We start from the raw sequence: 27,948 nt of genomic DNA, 5'->3' as shown, positions 1-27,948 counted from the left end.
AAAATTTATTATTAATATAATAATATTAAGCTTCACTTAAGTTAATTTTTATATAAAAATAAAATCACCCATAAAATAGCTATTTTGTGAAGAATGACTTACACTTTTAAAAAGGGTAAGTCATTTACCAATAAAAATGGCTTATTCTTCATTGACCTATAAGTCATTTTCCGTTGACCAAGTTGATTTCCATGAAATAAACAAAGAGAAATGCAGAAAACATTTTCCGGAAACAAGCAGAACCTTAGTATAAGTATTTGGTTTTGCAAATTATAAAAAAAAAACCATTGAGATAATAATAAATCATTCTCGAAGAATTCAATAGGTAGCAATAACATTCAGACACACGAGTGTACAATCAAACTCCCAATAACAATTGATGAATAATAGTGAAAACACAACAATGATAATACTTCATTACATGTTAAAGACGAGTTAATCAATAACCAACCAAACACTAAATGCACAAAGTGCAATAATGACAATACTCCAAATGCTCAAGACAATATGCACAATAAAATCCCTTATACGCTACAACATGTCAACTATATCTGAAGAATTTTCAACTAGTTTTATCGAGTTTTTTTTTTCATTTTATAAATGTAATAATTTAAATAAAACATCATTAATCATTAAATCAATTACTTCACAAAATAAATTCTAGAATGCAAAGAAGTTTCTAAGCAAGCTTGACTAAGACTGTTCAATCTTCAATGATTTTGGCTTTCCCTTCACCTTTTATGTTTCAGCGTCTTTAACGAATCATTTTGAAAAAATTCTAACAATTAATCAAATGCCTATAAATATATTCGATACCAAGTAACTTCATCTCAATTACTCGAAATGGAAAATCCTAACGAATAACTTTAATAATTCGAAATTGATTTTAATCCATTAACACTCAAATTAGTAACATATAATTCAATGGTATATTCATATAACGATGTACTAAATTTGAATATAATTTAAAATTTAATTCAATTGTACTTAAATTAAAATTAAAATTAAAATTAAATAATTTTAAGTATTACATAATGAATAAATAAATAAAATGATAATTTTGTCTCAAAAATAAATAAAATGATTATTCATTATGTAATACCTTTTCGTCGCAAAATACTTAAAATTATTTAATTTTATTTTTATTTTAAGTACAATTGAATTAAATTTTAAATTATATTCTAATTTAGTACACATGAAATATTTAAAATTTATTTTGAGTTTAATCATATACTTAATGAGATAAATATATTTAATATGATTAAAGATAAATAGATTAAACTACTTGTTTGTTTTTTTAGAGAAAATATGGAGCACCTCTTGAACTAATAATAAAAACAAACCACACCAAACCCAAACACACGGTTCGTCTACACATCCTTTAAGTGCAAGCAAAATTGACAAAACAATAAATAAAGCATACCAAATAAAGAGAAAAAAAAGAAAAGAGAAGAAACATAAAAACTGCCTCGGTGAGAGTAGAAAAAACGATCAAACCACAAAAAAAAAGCCTTTAATCTTCTCCTTTGTGTATCAGTCATCCAAATTCAAAACTCTGATCGTCTTCTAGAAAAAACTCAAGCAATGATCGATCTAGCCTGGTCAGGCTGCTGCGTCAAATGTCGATCCTTTTCAATAACCGCAACAGTATCAGGAGGTACTTCTTCAACCCAGCATTGAGAGTTCCCTATTTTGAAACCCATCCTTGCTATTGTATGAGCAACTAAGTTAGATTCTCGATCTGCATGTTGAAAAGAAATATAATCAAAATTAAGAGCCATTATTCTATTTTCTTTAACATAAACCCCAATCGCAGATCTATCCAATACCCCTTTGCACCTTTACGATTATCGTTCTAGAATCTCCTTCCACTACCACCTTCCGGAATCCCATATCTCTAGCAAAAGTAATGGCATGCAAGCATGCCAAGGCCTCAGCTGCGAAAGCATCTGCGACATGACTATAGAGAACCACTCCACTCCCCATAACCAATCCCAAATTGTTCCTGATGACAACACCAGAACTGCACTGCTTTAAACGTTGGCAAAATGCCGCATCAAAATTCACCTTCACCGCCCTTCTATCTGGGTGTAGCCATTTGGACGACATCAGCCTCTATTTAATAGGTAATTTCTCCTTTATTACAATCATTTCCAACAAAAAGCTTTCAATCTTGGTCTTTGTCTCATTAATTGTTTGTTGTTTCCCTTCCATTACATGTTTATTGCGAGCACACCACATCGATCACATAGTAATCGAAATTCTACTGCAAGTTCCTGCTCTATTTGTTTGGAAAATGTAACATACCTAGTCCCAAAAATTATTCAAAGTAGTCTTAGTAACCCAATTCAATCCCAACCGATGGCACACTTCTTTTGCAGGACCACATTCTAGAATAGCATGTAAAATTGATTCTGAACAGTGACCATATCTCGGACAAGTTGGAGCAGAGGCAATTTTTTGATCGTACAAAATATGGGAAGTGGGTATAGAATTATGCATCATTCGCCATGTAGTGATTTTACTTTTGGTTGGGATATCCAATAGCCGTAGTTTTCTGTAAGTTTCAGTATTTTACTTTAAGCGACGATTACTCACACAGGTAGAACGGGTGAGATGCGACATTGGGGAGGAAAAGTGTTGCACGGTTTGTGGCACCGCTTTAGAGGACATCTTCCACGCCCTTGGGGATTGTGTTGCGGCTAAAGGCGTTTGGTCGAAAATTATACCAATTGACAAGCAACACAGTTCTTTTCAAGTGATTTAAAGGAATTTTTTGCGTCAAATTTCAGAAACAATTATAGTTTTTCTTAGTTTTTTTTTTCAAAAATTACCGAAATTGACCCATTATTTAATTATTTACCGGAATGATCCATTTTTTGCGAAATCGCGTTCACGTTAGCGCGATGTCAGGGTATGCGTCAGGATGCGCTGACGTGGACGCGATTTCGGCCTGCGCATGAACAGTACCCAACAGTCAAAAATTTGACCGTTGCCCTCCAAACAGTCAAAAAAAAACTATAAATACCCTCACCCCTTTTTATTTTTTCACAAACAAATCTTCTCTCATATTTCCTCTCAATTTCCTCTCAATTTCTTTCCAAAATTCTCTCAATTTCCATTCAAAATTCTCTCAAATCCATATTTAATTTCAATTTCCTTTTTTAAAATAATTTTAAATTTTTTTATATTTTTATAAATCGTAAAAATTTGTACGATTTCATCAATGACCGGATCATTGACTCGTCTTAATAAGCATCACATATCGGTGGAACAAATGAAAATAGTAAGTGTTAAATTTAATTTTTAAATATTATTTAAGAATTTTTTATTTATGCATTTTTAGATAATTATTAATTTATTATTTGTTATAAAAGTCTGTAGATCGAGTATTGGAATGCAATATCCGGAATATGCATGCTCCTCCATCACCGTTGGTAGAGAACTACCTGCGGGAAGTGGGTTTTTGGCACGTAGCGACGGTAGGCCGGGGATGCAGTTGGACCCAAACCGATCGGTCGTTGATCGAGAGGTGGAGACCGAGACGCACATTCCATCTTCCATGTGGAGAGTGCACTATCACTCTAGAAGATGTCCGTCTGCAATTGGGATTACCAGTGGACGGGTACCCAGTCACCGGGTCTGCCCAATCTAGTAATTAGGAGGCGGTGTGTTACGAGCTTTTGGGCGTTATTCAGAAGAAAATGGAGGGAGGTAAAGTCGAGATGGGCTGGTTACGTGACACATTCCCTGATCCGGATGAAGATTCAACCGAAATTGGAAGAATCCGATATGCTTGAGCATACATTCTTCAATTAATTGGAGGTTATCTGATGCCCGACACGTCACGGAGCCGCGTACATCTAAGATGGCTGCTGAAACTCGTTAATTTTAGAGCAGTCAGTGAATTGAGTTGGGGGTCTGTCGTCTTGGCAACGTTATATCGGGAGATGTGCGGGACGACGTGACCGAGGAGAGCAAACATCGGAGGTTGCCTGTCACTACTGCAGTCATGGGCACGGTTTCGCTTTCCATTTCTACGTCCTCGAGTTAACCACTCATATACATTTCCACTCATAACGAGGTAAATTTTATATTACATTTTACAATTATTATGTAGATTTTTAAAAATAAAAGTATGCTAAAAATTTATTTAATTAGGTGGAACCATCTGGCAAGTTATGCTCGATTACAGTCCTCTCTTGAAGATATACGGCTTCTATTGGACCAACGGTCGGAAGCACAAATAAGTATTATTGCAAATAGATATTTCCATACATTCGCTAGTCGATTGATATTTAGTATTTAGTATTATGTATATAACTAATATTTCTATCATATTTATATAGTTTCAATGGACATGATACGAGGATCCGGCTATTTGGGCAGTAATCCTGGAAGAGTTTTTACAAAATTCACAAGCTTGACACATGAAAGTCGTGTTGATCAACTACACAACCGTGGAGCCGCACCAGACAGACAGAGTGCTACGACAGTTTAGATGTAGACAACCGATTCCGGTGGATCCTGAGGTGTTTGATGATCAACACAAATTCGACCTTTGGCAATTGAATACAGATTGGACGAGATACTGGTTTGAGTACATGGAAATGTGGGAAGATCGGTATGAATATCTACCTACTCGGGAACCAATCATCGTTCCGGAGTTAGTGTGCATTCCAGAATACATGCCATGGTTTAGGATCCATGTCAAGCCATATTTACTGACGTCAGAGGAGAGGAAGCGGCAAATACGTGTCGAAAGGGAAATGCGCGGGACTCTAAATCCAAGACGACAAGACGACGAAGACAGCCCCTCAACGAGGCCCAAACATTCACCCGGCTCATCATCAGCGGCCATGCAATCACCAGGCCCAACGAGAGCACCTACGCAGTCACCCGACGCAGTTAGCTTCAACCGATGATACCCACGAATCGCTTTTCAGATGATGCCAGTGCTTCCTAGCCCTTATATGTACCCTAACCCTTATATGTATCCTTTTCCGAGTCCTATGGCGGGTTGGAGCCAAATGCCGGTTCACTCCATTTCTGTTATGCCGAAGCGATCATTAGATGTATAGGCGGTGGCGCGAGAGATCACAAGGGGGGCCGTCGGGGAGCTCTCTTTTTTACCAATCCCCACCAACGTATGGGTTTCAAACACCGTCGCCGTTCCTGATGCAAACACCTCCACATACACTATTCTTTGAAGGTGGATCATCGTCCCAAGTCCGACAACCAGATGCCGAACCGGAAGAACCAGAATCCCCACCAGAGGAACAACAACCGCCGCCGAAAGCTAGAGAAATGAGGAATCCAGTGAGTAACCGTCGACGGCCGCCATGTGGCATTGAATCCCCCGGGTATAGACATTGATTGCATTATTTAAATTTATTTGTACAAATATTTTGAATATTTTGATATTATTTTATGTAAAAAAATAGAAATTTTTTGAGTTATTTTGATATTATTTGATGTAATAAAATAAAAGTTTATTTGATATAATAAAATAGAAGTTTATTTGATGTAATAAAATAGAAATTTTTCGAGTTATTTTGATATTATTTGATGTAATAAAATAGAAGTTTATTTGATGTAATAAAACCCTAACCTAATTTAACCTAAACCCTAACCTAATTTAATTAAAAACCCTAACCTAACCTAATTTAATTAAAACCCTAAACCTTAACTTAAAAACCCTAAACCTTAACTTTAAAACCCTAAACCTTAACTTTAAAAACCCTAACCTAATTTAATACAAAACCCTAACCTAATTTAATTAAAACCCTAACCTAACCTAATTTAATTAAAAACCCTAACCCTAACCTAATTTAATAATTTAATTAAAAACCCTACCCTAACCTAATTTAATTAAAAACCCTAAACCCTAACTTAATTTAATTTAAAACCTAAACCCTAACCTAATTTAATTAAAAACCCTAACCCTAACTTAATTTAATTAAAAACCCTAACCCCAACCTAATTTAATTAAAACCCTAACCTTAACCTAATTTAATTAAAACCCTAAACCTAACCTAATTTAATTAAAAACCCTAAACCTTAACTTAAAAACTCTAAACCTTATCTTTAAAAACCCTAACCTAATTTAATACAAAACCCTAACCTAATTTAATTAAAAACCCTAACCTAACCCTAACCTAATTTAATTAAAACCCTAAACCTTAACTTAAAACCCTAAACCTTAACTTTAAAAACCCTAAACTAATTTAACTAACCCTAACTTAATTTAATTAAAAACCCTAACCCTAACTTAAAACCCTAAACCTTAACTTTAAAAACCCTAAACTAAGTTAATAATTTTACATTCACGTAATGTTAGATTTGGAAAAATGTTTTGACTTCTACTAACAATTAATAATTTTATATAATTTGATAATTTTACTAACCATTAATACAATTTCTAGAGCTAACAATTTTACATTCACATAATGTTAGATTTGAAAAAATGTTTTGACTGGTACTAACAATTAATAATTTTATATAATTTGATAATTTTACTAACCATTAATACAATTTTTTAAGTTAATACAATTTATCAATTAATAATTGCACAAAGTTAATTTTTTTACAATTACATTCAACTATTGCGATTTTGGCATGATCGACTTGTATGGCCTGGATTCCTACACCATCCGCACAACTTCGTTTGGCTGGCTATTTCTCGGATATCCATATTGTTACGTATTCTAGTCGAGTAAGGTTGACCCTTTGGTTTGCGACGTAATTCTCTATCCGGTAACACCTTAAAAGGAGCAAGAGATACGGGCGGCCACTTACGTTCATCTGGGACCGGTGGGAAAACGTGTCTCCAGACGTTGTACATGTTTTCTAATTTGTACACTTCGTCCACATAACTCATCGGATCCAGACGGAGTTTCTGACAAGCTGCAATAACATGAGCGTATGAATAACGAAGTGCATCAAACATCCCACAGTCACAAGTCCTATTTCACAAGTGTATACGATATTGCCTGCCAACAACACCTTGGTGCGGTCTGTCAAACTCTGTCACGCGAAACCATAAATTGCCTCGATCGTGACACATTGTGTGCATGGTGTTTGCCCTCGCCTTGGCCTTGTTAATTTCTTGAACTACCTTACTGCACCATACATGGCCTCCCTGCATCTGGCCTGCATAACTTGCTGCTCGCTTTGGAAATAGCGCCGCCAAACTAAAATATGTCTCTCGCACAATCGATGTTATCGATAAATGACGCGTTTCTTTAATAACAAAATTTATGCATTCAGCCAGGTTCGACGTCATATGGCCATATCGTAGGCAGCCGTCGTATGCTTGTGCCCACTGTTCGAAACATATGTTACAAAGGTAGTCCGCCCCTTCTCCGTTAATTGAACGTAAAATTGCCAACATCTCGTGAAAACGATCTTTATTTATTTCATACCCTGCCAATATAAGATCATAGCGAATAATTTATACCACTTCTACCAATAAAACTAATTCAAATTAACAAACGAAATAACACAGATATAGACTAAATACCCATGTTGGTCACTTGTTGTCGTTCGCTCTTAGATGGATATTGTCTGTAGTAGTTCGAAGCAACGTGTCTTAGGCAATATCTATGGTGTGTGCGCTGCCATAAGCTTCCTTCTCGATCAAATGCAACTAGTATACCGGTGCCCTGACCTGAAATAACACAGATATCAGGTTGGGGCACACATGCCTCCTTAACCTAGAGAGAAAGAAATCCCAGTCATCAGACGACTCCCCCGGTGTTATTGCAAATGCAATTGGAAGAATTCTCCCACCGCCATCCTATGCCACTGCAAGCAATAGCCGATGAGTATACCTACCTAACATGAAGGTACCGTCAATTTGTACCAACGGCTTGCAGTATGGAAATGCGTCTCGGCATTGCTTAAAGGTCCAAAACAGGCGTTTGAACACTTAGTATCCACGTAGCAATCGATCGTTGTAGTACGCATGTTCCGTTTCAAGGCCTGTGATGGCACCTGTGACGTATCTCTCTAGCACCTGACACCACTGCCATATTTCATTATATGAGGCGTCCCACCCACTATGCATCTTTTCCAACGCCTTTTGCTTAGCTATCCAAGCTTTGCGATAAGAGGGCGTGTACCTCATTTGGCTACGGATATTGGCAATTAACACCGGCACTGAAATCCTAGGATCTGCTTTTATCGTTGATAGTATCAAGCTAGCTAAAATAGTTAAATCCATTTCGGGATGATCTTGTGAAACACCTATAAAGGGAGTACATTAAATAATGCAACATTGCATAATAAAAGTATTATTCAGATACCGTCAATACTGTACCTGCAGCACATGTATGTGGACCTTTGTACTTTTTTATCTCCAAAACCCTATCCTTTTCCTTAACGAGGAGTAGATTTTCCATGAACATGTGCCATCTTGCACTGCACACTTCGCCTCAAACTTATCAGATTTTGATTTAACGACGTGGTAGTTAACGCCGTTTTTGATGCTATTTTGTTTCAAAGCACCAATAAAACTATCATTGTTGGTAAACTGATTACCAACTTCAAGTTCACCGAAATCTACCCCCGAACTTGTACGATCACGCAACCGGTGTGGTAGATCTAGAAACTCTAACTCATCATCTGCAGACAGATTGACATTATGCATGTGGGCTGGAGGTGAGTATGCTCTGAATCGTGGATTTTCTTCCTCATCTGAACTCCTTTCAGCATCTTCAGCTTCTGTTGGAATAGGCTCCGATTCAGAAAATAAGCCAACTTCTGCACCATCCGGCCTGGGCTCTCGAGGTGGATCTACATCGGAGTCATCTTCTAACCCACAATCATCTGCAGTGTACGAGGTCCCCTCACCGGTTGACATCGTAAGGAGTACATCGTCCCTTCTTCTGGGCATTTGATAACGTCCCCAATTGGATGTAGATTGCCACCCACTAGAACTTGATGCCACTCCCTAGTACGTATTTCCAGCATCAAACATCGAGCCACCGACGTACATGTCCCATCCACCGACAGAGTGTCTTGCAGGGGATGTGCATTCGGCACCACTATCGAACATGAGCTGTTTCGTATTTTGTAACCCACTAACCGAGTGTCGACTAGGGTGGTGTATACATCTCGAACACCGGTCCCAAGTATATCAGTTGTCGATGTAAAATATACATATAACTCAATATAAGGTGCTCCACTAGCAAGATGAGTCTGCACCATTGCCTCCAAGCTACGAGCACCTTTTATGTCGAACGAGTCATATGTTACCGGATAAACAGAAGAACAAAATCGATACGTGATAGACAGAACTTTCATTGGTATCGTTCCGAAAATTTTACGCCTAATTCTTTTACGAAGTTCTGTCAAATCTATGTTCTGGTTAAAAACCAGTCACACCGTATTCTCTGACAAAAAAACAACACCATTCTCGGTGTGGCAAATCTCACCATCTTAGTAAATAACAGCACTAATACGTTCACTCATATTTGAAACTCTAACCTTCTTAGCCTCTCTAAATTGTTTCTGCTGTGACTTATGCATTCTGAGAACATTTTCTGCCTAATTTATAGCCTCATTAAACATGCTCAGAGTAAAAAGCGGCGTCCACGAGGGCGCGATTTCACAAATTCTTTTCAAATAGCATCCTACTAGAAGCGATTTTATACTATTTGCTTAGAAACGTCAAAAAAATTATTTCTTACATGACCTATTGTAGCAAAAGCGCGTCCACGAGGCCGCGATTTCACAAATTCTTCTCAAATAGCACCCTACTAGCAGCGATTTTATTCTATTTGCTCAGAAACGTCAAAAAAATAATTATTTCTTCCGTGACCTACTGTAGCAAAAGCGCGTCCACGAGGGCGCGATTTCACAAATTCTTCTCAAATAGCATCCTGCTAGAAGCGATTTTATACTATTTGCTCAGAAACGTTAAAAAAATAATTATTTCTTCCGTGACCTACTGTAGCAAAAGCGCATCCACGAGGGCGCGATTTCACAAATTCTTCTCAAATGGCATCCTGCTAGAAGCGATTTTATACTATTTGATCAGAAACGTCAACTCGAAATTATTTCTTCCAGGGCCTAAAAACCCTAAAAAGCCTGAACCCTAAACCCTAAAAGCCAAAAAAACCTAACGTGGGAAAAACGGCAAAATCGCTTCCACGTCAGCGCGATGTCAGGGTACACGTCAGGAAATCCCATCCACGTCAGCGCGAAGTCAGGGTATACGTCAGGAAATCGCGTCCATGTCAGGGTACCCATATTCGTTTATAACTATTACTGAAAGCGTTATTTAATCAATTCATCTGGCAAAACATAATTTACAGCGGAAGTTTTAGAAATTGTTATATTTTAAAAAAAATATCGTTCGTATTTTTAGAAAACTTTTGTTTTGGTAAAAACCATATTTTTAGCCAACTATCGCAAATAAAGAATCAAATCGAAAATCCAAATCCAAAATAAACGAAACAGTCCAGAGAGTCCATTAATTATAAACATCCTAAAAATAATCCTTAATTAAATAGAAACCATTATTTATAGTCAATTCGTAAACTTGTGGTCACCGTGAGACTCCGCTGCACTGATCCGTCAAAGTCTGCGGATTACCTGAACAACACAGAAAAACGAATGTGAGTTTTCATAAACTCAGTGCGTAACCTAATAGAAATAGACTTGCTATACATACAAGAATCACACATATAAAGTTAGATTCAAATTTCAGACTTAAGTTCTTACAGATACAAATAACAAAATCAGATATGCAGAACAAATATACAGATTCCTACCCCTATCCTCTACACACCAACTCTGACAATTCCATCACACTATGTGGGGTTAAAAATACCCACCTAACCCTACACACCATATAGTGTCGATAAGACACATAACAGATAATATGCAGTCAAGCTGCCAGAATATAGGCGAAAGATCGTCGTACAGATCACTTCCTTCACATATACGATTCCCAGCCCAAACATATATGCAGAATACTGATACAGAAATATCGTGCTTAACATGCTCGCATACAGATAACATATGCATTTAACAGAATAGTCAGACATGCATAACGGTGTCCTACTTAGAGCAGACTATCAGAATATCAGATCACATAATTTAGGGTTTGGTTAGCCCTTACCGACCTTACGGTAGGCCTACAGTCGTTCGGAGTGACCTGCGCGACCCTAGGGAAAATTTCAGAATTATGGGCCCACATGCTTGTGTGGGCCCACACGTCCAGGTTGGCCTTGTCCATGTGGCCCACACAGTCTGGCCCAAAACCCATACGCTCGTGTGGCACACACACCCAACTTGCCCTAGCCCGTGTGGCCTACACGGCTACACTCACACCATTATATTAGCCCTAGCCCGTGTGGCCTACACGGCTACACTCACACCATTATATTACCGTCTTTTACGTACGACTACACCTTTGTCAGACACACGACCACCCATACGGCCGGGCACATGCCCGTGTGGCGTCGACAGTGCCCTTTTTCGGCTTTCACCGAACTTTAATTTTTCGTGTTCAGGGTACACATCTAGTTCGTTTTAGATGCTACAGTAGTCCTGAGCCCTCCAAAACCTAAGAAACAGTATCTTATTCACCAAATAGCAATCAATTTACGAATCGATACATAACCTGAAATAACACACAGAACTTACTAACCACACAAACAGTCACTAGAGTAATTTAGGCTGTCGAAGTAAAAATTTTCTGCTCACAACCTTCTCCTACACCACAAATTTGCAGAAAACAAACCCTTAACTTACTCACCAATTTGCCAAAACAAAAGGTATAACTCTAACCAACGTTTTGTAAATCAAAGGTTACAGAAACCAAAATCTCACTTACCAGAATCGTACGAAAAACACCAAAATATCGAGAAATAAAGATACGACTGCAAATAAAAAGAGACAGAATTGCAGGAAAAGAGAGGAAGAAGAAAATGGCAGGGAATAGAGAAATTGATGTCAGATTGTTTTTAGAAAGATAGATAAATTAATTAAAAATTTGAAAAAGAAATAAAAATCAAAGACATGACAGCATATCCCCTATTTTTCTCCCACTAACCCACTAACTCACAACCACCTCAGAATTTTAGCTCTACCGAAACTCTATCAAACAATCGAGCAAAAATTAACACCCTCGTTCACGCAGGGATTCAAACACAGAACCTCCAACACACTAACTCCTTACCACTAGAACCAGTAGGTTCATTCTAATATGAGTTTACCAAAGATAGAATATAACCCAATCTACCAAGGATAAGGCTAGGATTAGAAAAATAACAAAATTTGCAAATATGAGACTTGAACCTAAGACCTCATACACACCCCCAGAACACTTAGCCACTAAAGCAGATACTCATTTGTGTCAGGTATTTATAGAAACAAAAATAAATTAAGCGGGGCGTTACAACTCTACCCCCTAAAATAAATTTCGACCTCGAAATTTACCTAATCTGAATAGATGAGGACACTGTTTGCGCATCGAGTCGTCAGGTTCCCACGTGGCTTCCTCAGTGCCATGATTCCACCACCGAACCTTAACCAATGGGATGCACTTCCTCATCAGAACTTTAATATCACGATCCAAAATCTAAACCGGCTTATCCTCAAAAGTCAAATCTGGTCTAACCTCATTCTCCTCAACAGAGACAACATGAGATGGGTCAAACCGATACCGCCTCAACATTGATACGTGAAACACATCATGGATACGGTCTAACTGATAAGCGACCGGTTCTACACGCTTCATATTTCGATACGGCCTAATGAACTAGAGTAACAGCCTAATTTTCAGTGGTGTCGGAAACAGTGATTTGGGATCACTAAATCCAAAAAGTAAGCTTGAAAATTTAATAAATTAATAATTATGGGTTAAGTTTGAATTTAGAAGAATTTTTGAATTAGTGAATTTTGTGATTTAAAAAAATAAATGGTAAATTGGGTCTAAAACGAGGTATCGAGACCTCGAATTCATAAGCCAAGCCATAAATATTTTTATAAATATTTATGGAGTGTCATTGAGTTAGTGTAAATTTTTGTTAGAAAATTTTAACGTTGGGATAGTCAATTAATTAAAAAAGACTAAATTGAAAATAGTGCAAAATTTGTTAAATTGTGATTAAATAGCTTAAGTGACTAATAAGGAGGGATTTAAAAGGCATTTAGGTGCAAATTATATGGGTTGGACGGTTTGGGCAAGAAAATCAGCAAGAAAATAAGGAGAAACAAGGGCAAAATTGGAAATTTTGCAAATTAAACATATAAAACAAAGACAAAATTGAAAAATCCAGAGATTTCATCATTTTTCTTCAGCCAAAATGCCATAGGAGAGAGTTTTCCAGCTGTTTTTTCTTTGTAATTTTTCGTATTTTGTGACTTTTACAATTAAGTCCAACTATTGAATTCATTTGTTTTTGATTCTATGAATGATTTTGAAAGTTACCATGAGTGAGTACTGAAATTTTATGATGAATTATCATATATTTTAAGCTTTAATTTCATTATATTATGATTTTATTAAGTGATTTTAGTAGAAAATGATTTTTAAGACCTAATTATGAAAAAGCTAGGAATTGAGGTTTTGTCTTGAAATTCTGAATATCAAAGGCTGTATAATAGCCTAAAATGATTAGATAAAGTGTTATTTGAGGAAAAATTAGTTCAATTAAAGTGTTAATTGAGTAGGGACTAAATTGTAAAAATTGTAAAAATTGGGGTAAAAGTGTAATTTCAAAATTGAATGGCATAAATTGCGAAGTGAATTATTATTGAATTAGATTCTAATGAATGGAAAAAATTTATTATAGATCGGGAATCCGAAGATAAATGCGGAAAAGAGAAAATATCTAACTAGTCCCTGAATTTTTACAAATTTTACTGATTGGTCGAAATAAGTTCATATGGCTAAATTTAATGAATTTTTATGAAAATTTCTTGAATGCTATGGTATGTTATTGTATAAGAATGCTATTAAACTAAGATAATTGTGAAAATATGAATGTTTGAATAAAAGTTCTAATTTAGTGGAACATTGGATTGAGTACTTTCGTTCAGTGACTCATACGCATTGACGGAAAAGACCATGGTTGGACCATGGCAATATGTGGTATGTGATTTCTGTATATGACCATAGCTGGGCTATGACATCGGTGTGATTTGTGCTTCCGTGTAAGACCATGGCTGGGCTATGGCTTTGGTGTGTGATATGTGATTATGTGCAAGACCATAGTTATACTATGGCATTGTGAAAACGAAGTACTCAATTCTGTAACTGTTCCCTAAATTGATTAAGAAAAGTAAGCGATAAATGGACCCAAGAAATTGAAATTGATTATTATTGAATTGAATTTAGAAAATTTAATTGAATGTGAAATATGTGTTAGTATTGAATTATGTTATATGTGTTATTAAAAGTAAAATTTATTGATACATAAAATTTTGTGCTAAGGACTAAATTACAAAATATATAAAAGTGATATGTGAAATACATGATAAGGATTATTAGTGAATTATGGATGAATAATGAATTTATAAATATATTACATGTATTAAAAATATTGAAGATATAAGTATACTGGATTATCGGTGCAAGGATTAAATTGTAAAGATATAGAAGCATTATGCGAAAAGTGTAAAAGTGATATATGTGCATAATATAATTTGCCTAAGTAGATGAGATTAGAATTACTAGAATATTAGTGGCATGTCATTAAGGAACCTTAGCGCGCTCTCTGATTATTAGCACATCAGTGCTCTCTGATTATTAGCTTGTTAGTGCTCTCCGATTAGTACATCTGTGCTCTCTGTATAACACTTTAGTGCTCTATGTTCATTAGTGCATAATAATACACCTCTGTATTTGTTTCGTATATCCGGTGTGTTCTATAAAGTCTACTTTGGGCTAAGAAAATGAAATAGTGAATTGAAAATAAAATGTGAAATATGTTGTAAATATATGGAATATATGAGTTATATACTCATGAAATGACTATGGAATGGATATTTCAATTGTATAATGAAATGTAAAATAAATTGTAAAAAGCTATTTATATAGCAAGCATAAGAATTGAGATATTTGTGAAAAAAATGAAATATGATATGGTTGTTGTAATAAACTCAAGTGTGACATGTCGAGAAAATAAGTTTATCAAAGTTGAATTTATATATAACATGTGCAAGTACACTAACCAGTGTGGTTGCTTGATGCATAGGCAAGTGCCAAGCCATTGGCGGAATGGTAATATGATTATTTATATAATGCATTGAATTGGTAAGTATTTGAGTGAAAATATGCTAGTGCTCATGAAAAAATGGTAAGGTTTAAATTATGCAATTTTTTTATGAAATGACTTATCATGCGATCAATTCGAAAAAAAAAAGGCTTTGGTTAAATGCACTAGCTTGTGACCATGGTTGAATGATATGATTATGACATGTGTGTTAGGCATATGGGATAAATGTGGAAAGTAAAAAAATGCAAATGAAAATAAAGAAATTTAGAAGAGTTAAAGTTATATATAAAATTTTACTAAGCTTACATAAGCTTACTCATGTGTTTAATGTTCTTTGTAGATTGATGTGAAATTGGTGGATCAGATCAACACATCAGGGCACACTATCTAGATTACTTCGGTAAATTTTATTGTGCATCTTAAGGTTTATATGGCATGTATAAGGTTTAATTGAAAGGAAGTGAAGGTGTTATAAACTTAGTTATCAACATTTTTCACTAAAATAGTTTTGGACAACAACAGTAGTTTGACTTTGAAAATTCACCAAATATTGTGAAAATCAAATTATAGGTTGAATAAAATATGAAATTAAATCTTATTGAGTTTAGTTTTACATAGAAGAAACGGTGTAAGAAAAAGAATTTCATATTATGAGATATTTAAATTTTTATGAGACAGGGTCAGAGTGATTTCGAAATCCCCTGTTCTGACTTTGAAAAATCATTAAAAATTTTATAAAAATAATTATGAGTTATAATTTATATGTTTAAAATTATTAATGAGTCTATTTTAAATATAAACAAATGAAAACATCATCCGAATGTACGAGGAGCTAATTAATTTTAGAAAAGAAGGGTCGAAATTGTCAGATAGCAGAATAGGGATGACTTTAAAGAATAAACTGTACTTATTGGCTAAACCGTAAATTTTGAAAATTTTATGGTAAGAAGATATGTGAGTCTAGTTTCAGAGAAATTTAGCGAATCTTAATTCAGATTTCTGTAGCTTAAGATATAGATAATTTAATGACAATGACTTGAGTGGACAACTTTGATATGATCATAAGTAAATAGTGGAATTATGTGTAATTATCCTGTAAACTCCTATAGTATTCTGTAACCCTGTTTCGGCGAAGGATGTAGGTTAGGGGTGTTACACCTAGGGCTCAACTTGCCCTTACGACCGAACCTCAGAACTTTCTTACACGGAGAAAATTTAAGAAAAACAAAATCACCCACAGAGTACTCGATATCTCTCCTTTTCATATTTGCATAAGACTTTTGTCTATCAGAAGCCGCCTTCAGACGATCCCGAATCAGTCTAACCTTATCTTCAGTCTCGGAAACCAACTCAGGACCTAAAACTCGATGGTCACCCAACTCAGTCCAACATAGCGGAGTACGACACTTACGACCATACAAAGCCTCGTAAGGTGCCATCTGGATGCTAAACTGGAAACTATTATTGTAGGCGAACTTAGCTAATGGTAGAAAATTGTCCCAACTACCTCAGAAATCAATCACACAACTCCAAAGTATATCCTCCAGTATCTGAATCACCTTCTCAGATTGACCATCGGCCTGAGGATGGAACGCAGTACTGAACTCTAATCTCAAACCTAGATCCTCATTCAGTTTCCTCCAAAACCAATAATTGAAGCGATGATCTCTATCAGAAATTATCGAAATAGGAACCCTATGTAGTCTTACAATCTCGGAGATATAAAGCTTCACTAACTTTTGCAGAGAGTAATCCGTCTGAACCAGAATAAAATGAGCGAACTTGGTCAATCGATCCACGATGACCCAAACAGAATCTTTCTTAATGGGTGTCAAGGGCAACCTACTAACGAAGTCTATCGTCACTCGTTCCCATTTCCATAAAGGAATCTTAACAGGTTGTAGCAAACCCGAAGGCAACTGGTGCTCAGCCTTAACTTGCTAGCATGTTAGACAATGAGCAAAAAAATTCGTAACCTCGCATTTCAAACCTGGCCATCAGTACAGTTCACGGAGATCCCGATATGTAATGACCCAAAATTCACAAGCATTGAAAAAAGTACATTATCGGGCCTCCGTCTTAGTAAACTTAGTCATAAAAAAATTATTTGAAGTCATTATGAGTTTAGTTGAGTGCTTAATTAGGTATTAATTGGGTGAATTTAGTTTAATTAAGAGAAATTAGGAAAAAAGACTAAATTGAACTAGGGGTAAAAGTTGAATTATAGATTAATAGAAAAAAGGACTAAAATGTCAATTAAGCCATTAACAAGAAATGGGCGGCATAAGTGATAAAATCTTAGATTTTTATGTTTTATATATATTATATTATATTAATATATATTAAATAAACTAAATAGATGACAAATGTATGGTAAAGATTAAAGACAAGTGTAATAGTAATAATTATATAGGTACACTTGTAATAAAAATAAATATATGCTTAAATAATAAGTAAAAGATTTTTTATATAATATATTATTATTATTAGTTAAAATAAAAGAAATAAAGTAAAGTAAGTAAAATAAAAAGACAAAGAAACAAAAGAAGAACAGAAAAGAAACAGAGAAAGAGACGAAAACAGGGGAAGAAAAATGGAAAGAAAGGAAAAGGGGAAATTTGGGATTTTAAAGCTTCAAGTTTAATTGGTAAGCTAAATTTAGCCCTTTTCTCTTAATTTTGATGTTTTAGAAGCTTTAAAAAAAAGTTTTGTTGAAATTAAGTGGAGGTTATGGAAGTTCATAGGTTTTTGAACATGATTCATTTTGAATAAGTTGTTAAATTAGGGGTTTAGTTGATAGAATTTCTAGTTAGAATAGATAAAAAGATTGAATTGTAAACTAAGTTATAAGTTTTACATAGTTGAGATTAAGTTATAAAAAGCCTTAAATTAGGGTTTAATTATGAATATTAAATAGTTGAGTTAAATATGACAAGAAATTAAGTAGAAAAGAAGTATGAATTAAGTTAGATAAGTAAGTAAGCTTGGTTAGAATTAAATTGGGAATAAGTAGGAATTGAATAAAATTTAATTATTATTTTTAAATAATTATTATTTTCGTAGCTAACAAGGAAAACGAGGCATCGACATCCAAAGGAAAAGAAAAATCATTGAGGAGTAAACGCGCATTCCGGGTTTGTATTACTATAACTTAAACTATATACTAAATGCTATATTGAAATTGTAATCATGGGACATTTAAAGTAAGGTAAGTAATAACATTTGAAATTAAGTAAGAATATGTGTGAATATTGAATTATATGTGAATTGAAATAATAGATGTTTTGAATTGTTTGAATATTTGAAATTGTTGTGGAAATGAGTTCGAAATTGGAAAAGTAAAATAATACCCTATTAACTTATCGGACTAGATTGGATACAAATGGCATGCCATAAGATTTATGATATGATGAGGAGATTTGTAGTTCGGCCGAGAAGATGATTCTATTATTATATGCTTCGGTTTATCCGAAGAGGCATCTAATGCCTTATTGGTGTGTTTGGGAGGATATGATATACTGGTGTGTTATGGAGGATTTATATTATTCTGGGTGTGTTTAGGTTGGATATTTTGGTTTATTTGGGTGGAATCTACGTATCTGTCAGAGTCCGAGCCTTGTTAATAGGGTAAATAATTGAAATGAAAATTTGAAAATGAAATTGATTGATTTGGCATCTAATGCCATATCTACGAATGTTATTTTATTTATGAATTATTCGTAAGTTGTCTGATATGTTCGGTAATGCCTCGTAACCCTGTTTCGGTGACAGTTCGGGGTTAGGGGGTGTTACATGATACATCTTATTACCACTAAGATACATAACATAAGGGTTACTATGCGCCTCCTTTAGAATCGACTGTCTCAGATTAGAATCATTCGGTACACAAACCTGACCTCGAAAACATAGAACCCCATCTTTATTCAACCCAAAATCAGATGTACTGCCACTCTCAACCTGTCGGAACTGCATAACCAAAGACTCATCCCCTAACTGCTTTCTCGAATCTTCCCAATCCAAGTCGACTTAACTTGCAGCTCAACCAACAGACCCCCATTATCGAACAGACTAAGATGAGCGAACATCGCTCTCAAATCAGTCATCGCTCTACGACTGAGAGCATCGGCCACCACATTGGCCTTACTAGAATGATACTCTATCGTGCAGTCATAGTCTTTAAGCTACTCAATCCATCGACGCTGTCTAAGATTCAACTCATTTTGAGTAAAGAGGTACTTGAGGCTCTTATGATCGGTATAGATGATACACCTCTCACCGTACATGTAATGCCTCTAATTCTTTAACACAAATACCACAGCAGCTAATACAAGATCATGTGTTAGATAATTTCCCTCGTGTGACTTAAGCTGACGGGATGTATAAGCCATAATATTACCATCTTGCATCAGTACACATCCCAAATCGACGTGCGACATATCACTATACACTACAAATTCCTTACTATATTTAGGCTGTATCAGAATAGGAGCCTGAGTCAGAATAGACTTAAGCTTCTTGAAGCTCGATTGTTGCACATCATTCCAGACAAAAGGAACACCCTTGCACAGAAGCTTAGTTGAAAGAGCTGCAATCAAAGAAAACCTCTCGAAAAACTGTCGATAATATCCCGCAAGACTCAAAAAACTGTAAATCTCAGATACATTCTTAGGCTGTTTCCAATCAAGAATCGCCTCAATCTTTCTAGGTTCAACTCAGTTCCCCTCAGCAGAAACCACGTGCCCCAGAAAAGTTACCTCGCGCAACCAGAACTCATACTTGCTCAACTTAGCGTAGAGTTGTTTCTCTTGGAGTATCTGAAGCAGTACTTTAATATACTCATCATGCTCATCCTCAGTCTTAGAGTAAACCAGAATATCGTCGATGAAGATTACGATGAACTGATCCATATACGATTGAAAGACTCAGTTTATCAAATCCATGAATGCAACCGGAGCATTCCTCAAACTAAAGGGCATAACTAAGAACTCGTAGTGCCCATAGTGAGTCCTAAATGTCGTCTTATGAACATCAGTTTCCTTAACTCTGAGCTGATGATATCTAGAACGGATATCTATTTTCAAGAACACTGAAGCCCTTTAGAACTGATCAAATAAATTGTTGATCCTCGGAAGTGGATATTTATTCTTCACATTCAGTTTATTCAACTGCCGGTAGTCAATACACATCCTTATGGTACCATCTTTTTTCTTTACAAACATAATTAGTGCCCTCCACGGAGACAAATTAAGGCGGTTGAAACCACAATCCAGAAGTTCTTAAAGTTGAACCTTAAGCTCTGTAAGCTTCTTCGGTGCCATACAGTATGGAGCGATGGACACCGGAGCTGTACCCGGTAGAAGCTCAATGCAGAACTCAACTTCTTGATTCAGAGGTAAACCTGGTAACTCTTCAGGAAAAACATCCAGAAATTCCCTTACTATTTTGATATCCCTAATAGAAGAGTCCCTAGAAATTGAAACACTAACGTAGGCCAAAAATGCCTCACACCCTTTCTGAACCAATTTCTCAGCCACAATAGCGGAGATCACATTAGACAAGTAATCTCGACACTCACCGATCACAACCACTTCTTTATCTTCCACAGTCCTTAAAACAACCCTCTTAGTCATACAATCCAAGCTAACTCGGTGCTCAACTAACCAGCCCATACCTAGAATTAAATTGAACTGCCCAAACGGTAGCTCCATCAAATTTTCCAGAAACACAGTCTATTGTACTTCTAACAAAACATTCCTATAAAGTGTATTTACTCGAACAAACTACCCCAACGGACTTAGTATAGTAATCTCATTAGAAGCACACTCAACAAAAATCCCCAATTTCTTGGAAACAGTACTAGCTACATAGGAATGGGTAGAACATATGTCTATCAAAGCAGTAAATGAGGCATCAAAAATAAAGAACATACCCGTGATCACATTCGGAGCGTCTCTATCCTCTCAACGTCGAGCAGCATAAACTAATGCAGGCTGCCTTGCCTAAGTCTGATTAGCACCTCTACTCGTTGCTCTCTGTCCTCGGTCCATACCATTACCACCCGTAGCCAGTCCACGGCCCCTAAGTGGCTATTGAACTGCCCTCTAAGGCTGTACAAAACTCGGTCCTGAAGCTTGCATCTGATCAGTACGCTGTGGACACTCTCTAATCCAATGTTCTAAAGATCCACACCTAAGGCAAGCTCTTAACCTCCTTTAACACTCGCCCGGATGGCGCCTACCACAATCACCACATGGTTGAATACGAGTAGGACCAACAGGAACCCCCACTTTAATAGGCCCATTATGTTTTGTCCATTTCTTAAACCTTTGAACAGAATTAGAGGGCTCTGAATCCCTCTTATTCTTGCATCTCTCACGATCCCTATTTTGGCGCTCCACGCACTTAACCTCCTCGGCAATCTTCACCTTATCCACAAGAACTGCGAACCCTAGATTCCTCTATGGAGCAATTAATACCCTTAGATTATCCCTCAAGCCATCCTAAAAAAGGATGCACTTCTCATACTCAGATGCCACCATGCCTCGAGTGTAGAGGCTCAAACTCAGAAACTCGGCCTCATACTCGGCCACAGATTTATCGCATTGCGTGAGATTCATAAACTCACACCTACGAGCATCAACATAGCTCGCGCCCACATATTTCCCCTGAAAGGTAGTCTTAAAATAATCACAGCTCAGACGATCCAATTGAGTACCCTCCTCAATCGACAACCACCACTGATATGCCTTGTCACGAAGCAAATAGACTACACATTTTAGTTTTTTCTCAGGAGTACAGTCTATATCGTTCATAATCCTCTTAGTGGCCTCTAACCAATACTAGGCCACAATAAGGGCCCTCTAGTGACACCCCTAAACAGCTCAACTCTATTGGATCGGAGTCGTTTAATTACCGACCCACTGTCTCCAGATCTAGAATGGGGTCCAACAACCCTCTTTAACACTCTCAACATGGCTTGAGACAGTGCGTCGTCCCCACCCGAGGGGCTTTAAGACCCAGTTTCAATAGCAAGTGAAACTGGTGTCCCACTCGTGTCCAAATTTGACATACTACCTAGAGAGTAAGACTCAGCTCAATCCCCTTATGGCCTCTACTGCGCCCATGAATACCACAACCGTGGGTTCCACGAGCGCTCATCGTATATTTTGAATTGATCTACATTATAAAATTTTATGCATAAGTTTCAGTATGTATTAGTGGATATTTTATACTTAAATTATCAGAAGTTTAAGAGTATTCTAGAGGTTTTAGTCACTAACTAACTCAATATAGTTTCAGAAGGTGCTAACTACAGTGTTTTCAGAATATTCTAAGTTTAGAAATACTTACAAGATCAGCGCTGGAGACTCGGTGTACCATATACTTACTCAGAGTGATCTAAATCATTTGAAAACCAGTTCTTTTTGAAATACAATTTTGGAACCCAAAATTCACAACTTGAGTTTTGCAACCTAGCTCTAATACCGCTAAATGTAACACCTCAAACTTGGCCTAGACGTTATGGCCGAATTTGGAGATGTCACAAAGAAGGCTTTTGAAAACAGAGTTATTTCGATAAAATTTTGTAACCCATATTCTTTTATAACTATTACTGAAAGTGTTATTTAATCAATTCATTTGCCAAAACATAATTTATAGCGAAAGTCTTAGAAATCGTATATTTTTTTTTTAAAATCTCGTTCGTTTTTTCAGAAAATCTTTGTTTTAGTAAAAACCATATTTTTAGCCAACCAACGCAAATAAATAATCAAATCAAAAATCCAAATCCAAAATAAACCAAACAGTCTAGAGAGTCCATTAATTACAAAGCTCCCAAAAATAATCATTAATTAAATAAAAACCATTATTTCTAGTCAGTTCTCAAACTTGTGGTCACCGTGAGACTTCGCTACACCGATCCTCCTAAGTCTGTGGATGACCTGAACAAAACATATTAACGAATGTGATTTTTCAAAAACTCAGTGTGTAACCCAACAAAAATAGATATGCTATACATACAGGAATCACACATATACAGTCAGATTCAAATTTCAGACTTAAGTCCTTACATATACAGATAACAGAATTAGATATACAGAATAGATATAGAGAATCCTACCTCCATCCTCTGCACACCAACTCCGACCATCCCATCACACCATGTGGGGTTAAAAACACCCTCCCAACCCTACACACCATATAGTGTCGATACGACACATAACAAATAATATGCAGTCAAGCTGCCAGAATATAGGCGAAAGGTCGTTGTACAAATTACTTTATTCATATATACGATTCTCACTCCAAACATATATATATATATATATATATATATATAGAATACAGATATAAAAAATCGTGCTTAACATGCTCACATACAGATAACATATGTATTTAACAGAATAGCCAGATATGTATAACGGTGTCCTACTCAAAGCAGACTATCAGAATATCAAATCACATAATTTAGGGTTTGGTTAGCCCTTACTAACCCTACAGTAGACCCATAGTTTTTCAGAATCTCACATACTCGTGTGGCCCATATGCCCAAGTTGGCATTGCCCGTGTGGCTCACATGGCCTGGTCCAAAACCCACACGCCCGTGTGGCTCACACACTTAATGGCCTAGTACGTGTGGCCTACACGGCCATACTCACACCATTACACGGCCGTGACTTGCGTATGGCCACACCTTCGTCAGACACATGGCTGGGCACACGTCCGTGTGGTGTCAATAGTGCTCTTTTTCAACTTTCATCAAACATTAATTTTTTATGTTTAGGGTACACACCTAGTTCGTTTTAGATGCTATAGCAATCCCGAGCCCTTCAAAACCTAAGAACTAGTATCTCATTCACTAATTAGCAATCAATTTACGAATCAACCCATAACCCGAAATAACACACAAAACTTACTGAGAACACGAATAGTCACTAGATCATAGTACGGAAAGACAACTTGTATTAGTAGACAGACCTAAACATGTGTTTAGTTTAATTGTAAATGAGCAAACCGATTAAAAGACTAATATGTTGTTTATGATGTCCAATTGGGGAGATACATTGTCTTGGACATCAAAATGGATGACTCCCAAAAGATAGAGACATAAATGTGACTGACTAGACTGATAATACATCGAACAAGACCCAAACAGAATAAATTCTAAATTCGTTTATGGATTTATTCACTTGTGATGTTCATACTGTGACATACTTAATTCCTGAGTGGATGGCGGACTACGTATGCGTGACTCGTACACTTTGGTGTAAGTAAAAGTCTGAGTTTAAATAGATAAGGAATTGAAGCTGGTGCGTTGAGTGTATGCCTTCTGTAGCATGTAGCGTCATTCACAATTGTGGAATTCATAGCCTAAAACATGGTTAAATGATCTCCTCTCATTGGCATTACAAGGTTGATGAAAAGTAAACGTGGCCACGGGTCGTTTGTTTTTGTGATGGATGACTTGATCACTATTTGATAGTGATTGAATTTTCATGAAGGAAGTTGTAATGATTACCATGAGATAAAATATGATCATATTGGGAGAACGAATATTATCCCAAAGAGATCAATGATATCCTATGAGGATAACACACTTATGACAAAGTCATTGGACGAGCATTGAGTAGTTGCTTTCATAATGGTATGTTGTTGGGGAGAGCTCATTTACGATACTATAGTGGAATGACTTCGTGACTAAATGAGTTTATAATTAATTGACAAAAATTTGAAACTTAATTATAAATCATTTGAGCCTCAACTATATTTTTCCAATAGGTCCCTCCACTAACTCGTTGAAACCAGAAATAAATTGTGTATTTGAATATAAATGAACGAAATGAATAGAAAAAGAGAAATGAGAAATATTTAAGAATGATTATGATTTTCTCCAAAATGGAGAAATGAAATCATTTGGAAATAAATATAGGTTTCCAAAAATGGAAATACAAATGAAAATAAAAATGATCAATTTGTAATCCTATATAGATTACTTAAAAAATGATCGGAAGAATGAGTTTATGTTTTTGGACTGTTTTGAAACCCGAAAATGAAAATAAACCATTCGGTCATAGTGAACATGTTATGTTGTGAAATATTGAACATATTTTCTCAAAATTTTACTAGGGGCAAAATCGTTAAAACTTTACTAAGGGTAAAATCGTTAAAATGTTGTTGGGGGTAAAACAAGGATGATAATTTTTTTATATATAAATATTTAAGTTTATTTTGGGAAATAAAAAAATTGAATCGGGTTGGATCACATTATAGAGTACTAGGTCAAAAAAGCCTAAGAAATAATCATAATTAGACCCGTTGTGAGAGAGGCCCAAAAACCCTCATGGATATGAAGGGAACGAAAACCCTAGTAGGAATACTAGGGTGTGTCGTCCACCCTAGTCCTATTTTAAGTAGGATGTTTTTCTATTTGAAATAAACCACTACAACTCAATAAGGGTTTGACTTTCTCTTTCTATAAATAGATGGCACCGGTAGAACTATGAAAACAACTTTGAGAGATTATTATTTTACCAAAAAATAGAGAGAATTTATTCTCAGTTATTATATATATTTTTTCCGGAATAACAATTCTACCGATTTCTATTAAGAAGAGAGAATTTTCGTTTTCACCCCAAAAGGAGAGAAAACTTTTTCTAGTTCTATATTTCGATTCAATTGGTTTGAGGCCACACTCGAAGTAGTTCGTGGTATGACAATAGTAGAGATGATTGTTTGGTTGAAAACCGAGAACAACTAACGCCTGCTAAGCCAAAAACACAGGTACAAATTCAGTTAAGGTCTATTGTTATAAATATCACAAATCGGGTTGATTTTCAAAATTTTAATTTTTCGCTATGCAAGAAAACTATTTTCAAATCGGTTTTTTTTTCGACATGCCATTGTCGAAGGAATGCTTAGAGATCATATAGGGAAGTGGATTCTTGGGTATAATAGGCGGTTGGGACATTGTTCAGTATTTAATGTCGAGCATTAGGGTATTTTAGACGAATTGATTCTTTTTCAGAATAGGGGATGTAACAAAGTGTTGATTCGAATATATAGTATAGAGGTTCTTCAAGCCATTCAAGAAACAGTCTCAACAACATCTTATTCAACACTTATCAGACATATTCAAGAGCTTCTGTTAGAAATAGGCTAATGGGAAATAGAGCACATCCCTAGAGAAGAGGACATAGAAGCGGATTGCATCGTCAAGATGGCTTTTGACAAAAGCGCAGGTCCGCTGCTATTCGCAGAAACCCCGTTGTTTAGTTCTAGACAATTGTGTTTATTTTATCTGTTTTTTTCTTATTCACCAAAATAAATAAATGTTTTATCTTTTCAAAAACAATTTTTGATAGTAACATAATTACTATCAAAATTTTCAAAAGTATTTTTCAACCTCAATGATAATCTAGTCATTTGATTTTTGCAAAAGTGTCTTTGGTTGAAATTACTTTCCTATCGTTATTAAAAAGTCCAACATATATTTTACTTTACAACATTATATATTTAAAAGGAAGGATCTACTTATATCGATGTAAATTGAAATGATTGATTTTAAATCATTCCGTAATTTTTCATATAATTAATTATATAAAATATTAATCTTATAAAAAATTATTGAATAATTTAAAACCACTTTAATTTACATAAATATAAATGAATCTCTCCTATTTAAATATATATACTTTTCAAAACCCTTTTTTTTTTTTTTACAATAGTTTTTAAGTTTAATGGTATTCTAGCCTTTTAAGTGCTGTGAAATTCTTGTTCGATGCTATCAAATTTAAAACATGAAACTAAAACTAGAAGAAAAAAAAAAAAAGAACACCCAATCTTAAACTAGGAAATGATGTGTATATATAATATATGTAGCAGCTAGCTATGGTATGAGATAGGGATATCTCAGAGTGCAAAGAAGAAAAGCTCTAAATCTGGAGGAGCAAAGAAAGCAATAGGAGTTGTTTGCAATGAGCAATCGGAGAGAAGAAGTCTTTGCTTCTTTGGGGCTGGTGGGCTTGTCTCCATCTCCGGTATTCGAAACCTTTGAGCTTTGGGTGTTGAGAATGGAGTTTCGGCAGTAACTATATCATCACCATCACCTCCTTCAGTATCCTCCATTAATGCTGCTGCTGTCTTCTGATTACTGATTTTGCCCTTTACATGCTTCTTCTTCTTCTTCTTCGTGCTGCTTGCTTTTCTTGTGGCTTTGCTGGTGGTGGGTGCCATTGACGGAGTTTATATGAATGGTTAAAAGTACAAAACCAATATCATATCATCATCAAATCAAATCCAAGAATATTCAGCAGGGGATAAAAACCCAAGGCTTGAAGGGAAAAAGATCAAACCAAAGAATTGATTTACATTAAAGAAAACCAAAGTAGAAGCATTAGCAAAAGTAAGTTACGAAATAGGAAGGGAGGAAATCAGAAATCTAGCAACAAGGGGACACAAGAAAGGGCGGAGAAATATTTTAACAAATTTATGAATGTCATCAAGGGTTAAGGGCAAATGGAAAAATTGTCATATAAGTCCTATTAAGTGATTAAATTAAAATTAATTTATGGTGAAATTACACTTTGGATTCTCAAAATAAAGAAAATTATGTTTAAGCCCTTCAAAATGATGAAATCGTAAATTAGTACATTACAAAATTATGTTTTGATCTCTCAAAATTTATTATTCAATTTTGACCCTCAAAAACATTTTAGAT

At 35.6% G+C, this 27,948-nt stretch overlaps 2 protein-coding genes and 2 long non-coding RNA genes across 5 annotated transcripts; 2 read left to right on the top strand and 2 right to left on the bottom strand.

The window, feature by feature from the left end:
* Positions 1-1,432: 1,432 nt before the first annotated feature.
* On the top strand, positions 1,433-3,510 carry LOC105794200 (uncharacterized). 2 transcript variants are annotated; one of them, XR_008198060.1, is made up of 3 exons: positions 1,433-2,126; positions 2,603-3,286; positions 3,378-3,510. It is a non-coding gene; the product is annotated as an uncharacterized LOC105794200 (long non-coding RNA). The 2 variants fall into 2 exon arrangements; XR_001133812.2 differs by having other exon boundaries at positions 2,382-3,286.
* A 35-nt stretch (positions 3,511-3,545) lies between these two features.
* Positions 3,546-4,902, top strand: LOC128042465 (uncharacterized). The gene is made up of 3 exons (XR_008198007.1): positions 3,546-4,084; positions 4,162-4,250; positions 4,350-4,902. It is a non-coding gene; the product is annotated as an uncharacterized LOC128042465 (long non-coding RNA).
* An 11,434-nt stretch (positions 4,903-16,336) lies between these two features.
* LOC105762355 (uncharacterized) lies at positions 16,337-20,902 on the bottom strand. Its single transcript, XM_012580201.1, has 7 exons — positions 20,522-20,902; positions 19,988-20,131; positions 19,547-19,903; positions 19,265-19,414; positions 19,125-19,199; positions 16,852-17,173; positions 16,337-16,590 (listed from the first exon to the last, which is right to left on the bottom strand). The coding sequence occupies exons 1-7, from the start codon at positions 20,900-20,902 to the stop codon at positions 16,337-16,339; spliced, it is 1,683 nt and encodes a 560-aa protein (XP_012435655.1).
* A 6,199-nt stretch (positions 20,903-27,101) lies between these two features.
* On the bottom strand, positions 27,102-27,661 carry LOC105762363 (cyclin-dependent protein kinase inhibitor SMR9). The gene has a single exon (XM_012580206.2). It carries the CDS (start codon positions 27,462-27,464, stop codon positions 27,141-27,143), a length of 324 nt encoding a protein of 107 aa, XP_012435660.1. The 5' UTR covers positions 27,465-27,661; the 3' UTR covers positions 27,102-27,140.
* Between the last annotated feature and the right edge of the window lie 287 nt (positions 27,662-27,948).

This window comes from Gossypium raimondii, chromosome 7 (assembly GCF_025698545.1).
Source record: "Gossypium raimondii isolate GPD5lz chromosome 7, ASM2569854v1, whole genome shotgun sequence".
Taxonomy (NCBI): Eukaryota; Viridiplantae; Streptophyta; class Magnoliopsida; order Malvales; family Malvaceae; genus Gossypium; species Gossypium raimondii.
Note: the sequence above shows the minus strand (reverse complement) of the source record. Positions and strands in the feature narration are given on the sequence as shown.

Bases quoted from the DNA above. Each gene is read 5' to 3' on its own strand.
- LOC105762355 (XM_012580201.1), bottom strand. From the start codon at position 20,902: ATGGGCTGGTTAGTTGAGCACCGAGTTAGCTTGGATTGTATGACTAAG. The intron at 20,132-20,521 runs GTTCAACTTTAA...TATATGGATCAG, and splicing joins AGAAGCTTACAGAGCTTAAG to TTCATCGTAATCTTCATCGA. The intron at 16,591-16,851 runs GTTTGAGATTAG...ATCGAGTTTTAG, and splicing joins GAAACTGAATGAGGATCTAG to GTCCTGAGTTGGTTTCCGAG.
- LOC105762363 (XM_012580206.2), bottom strand. From the start codon at position 27,464: ATGGCACCCACCACCAGCAAAGCCACAAGAAAAGCAAGCAGCACGAAG.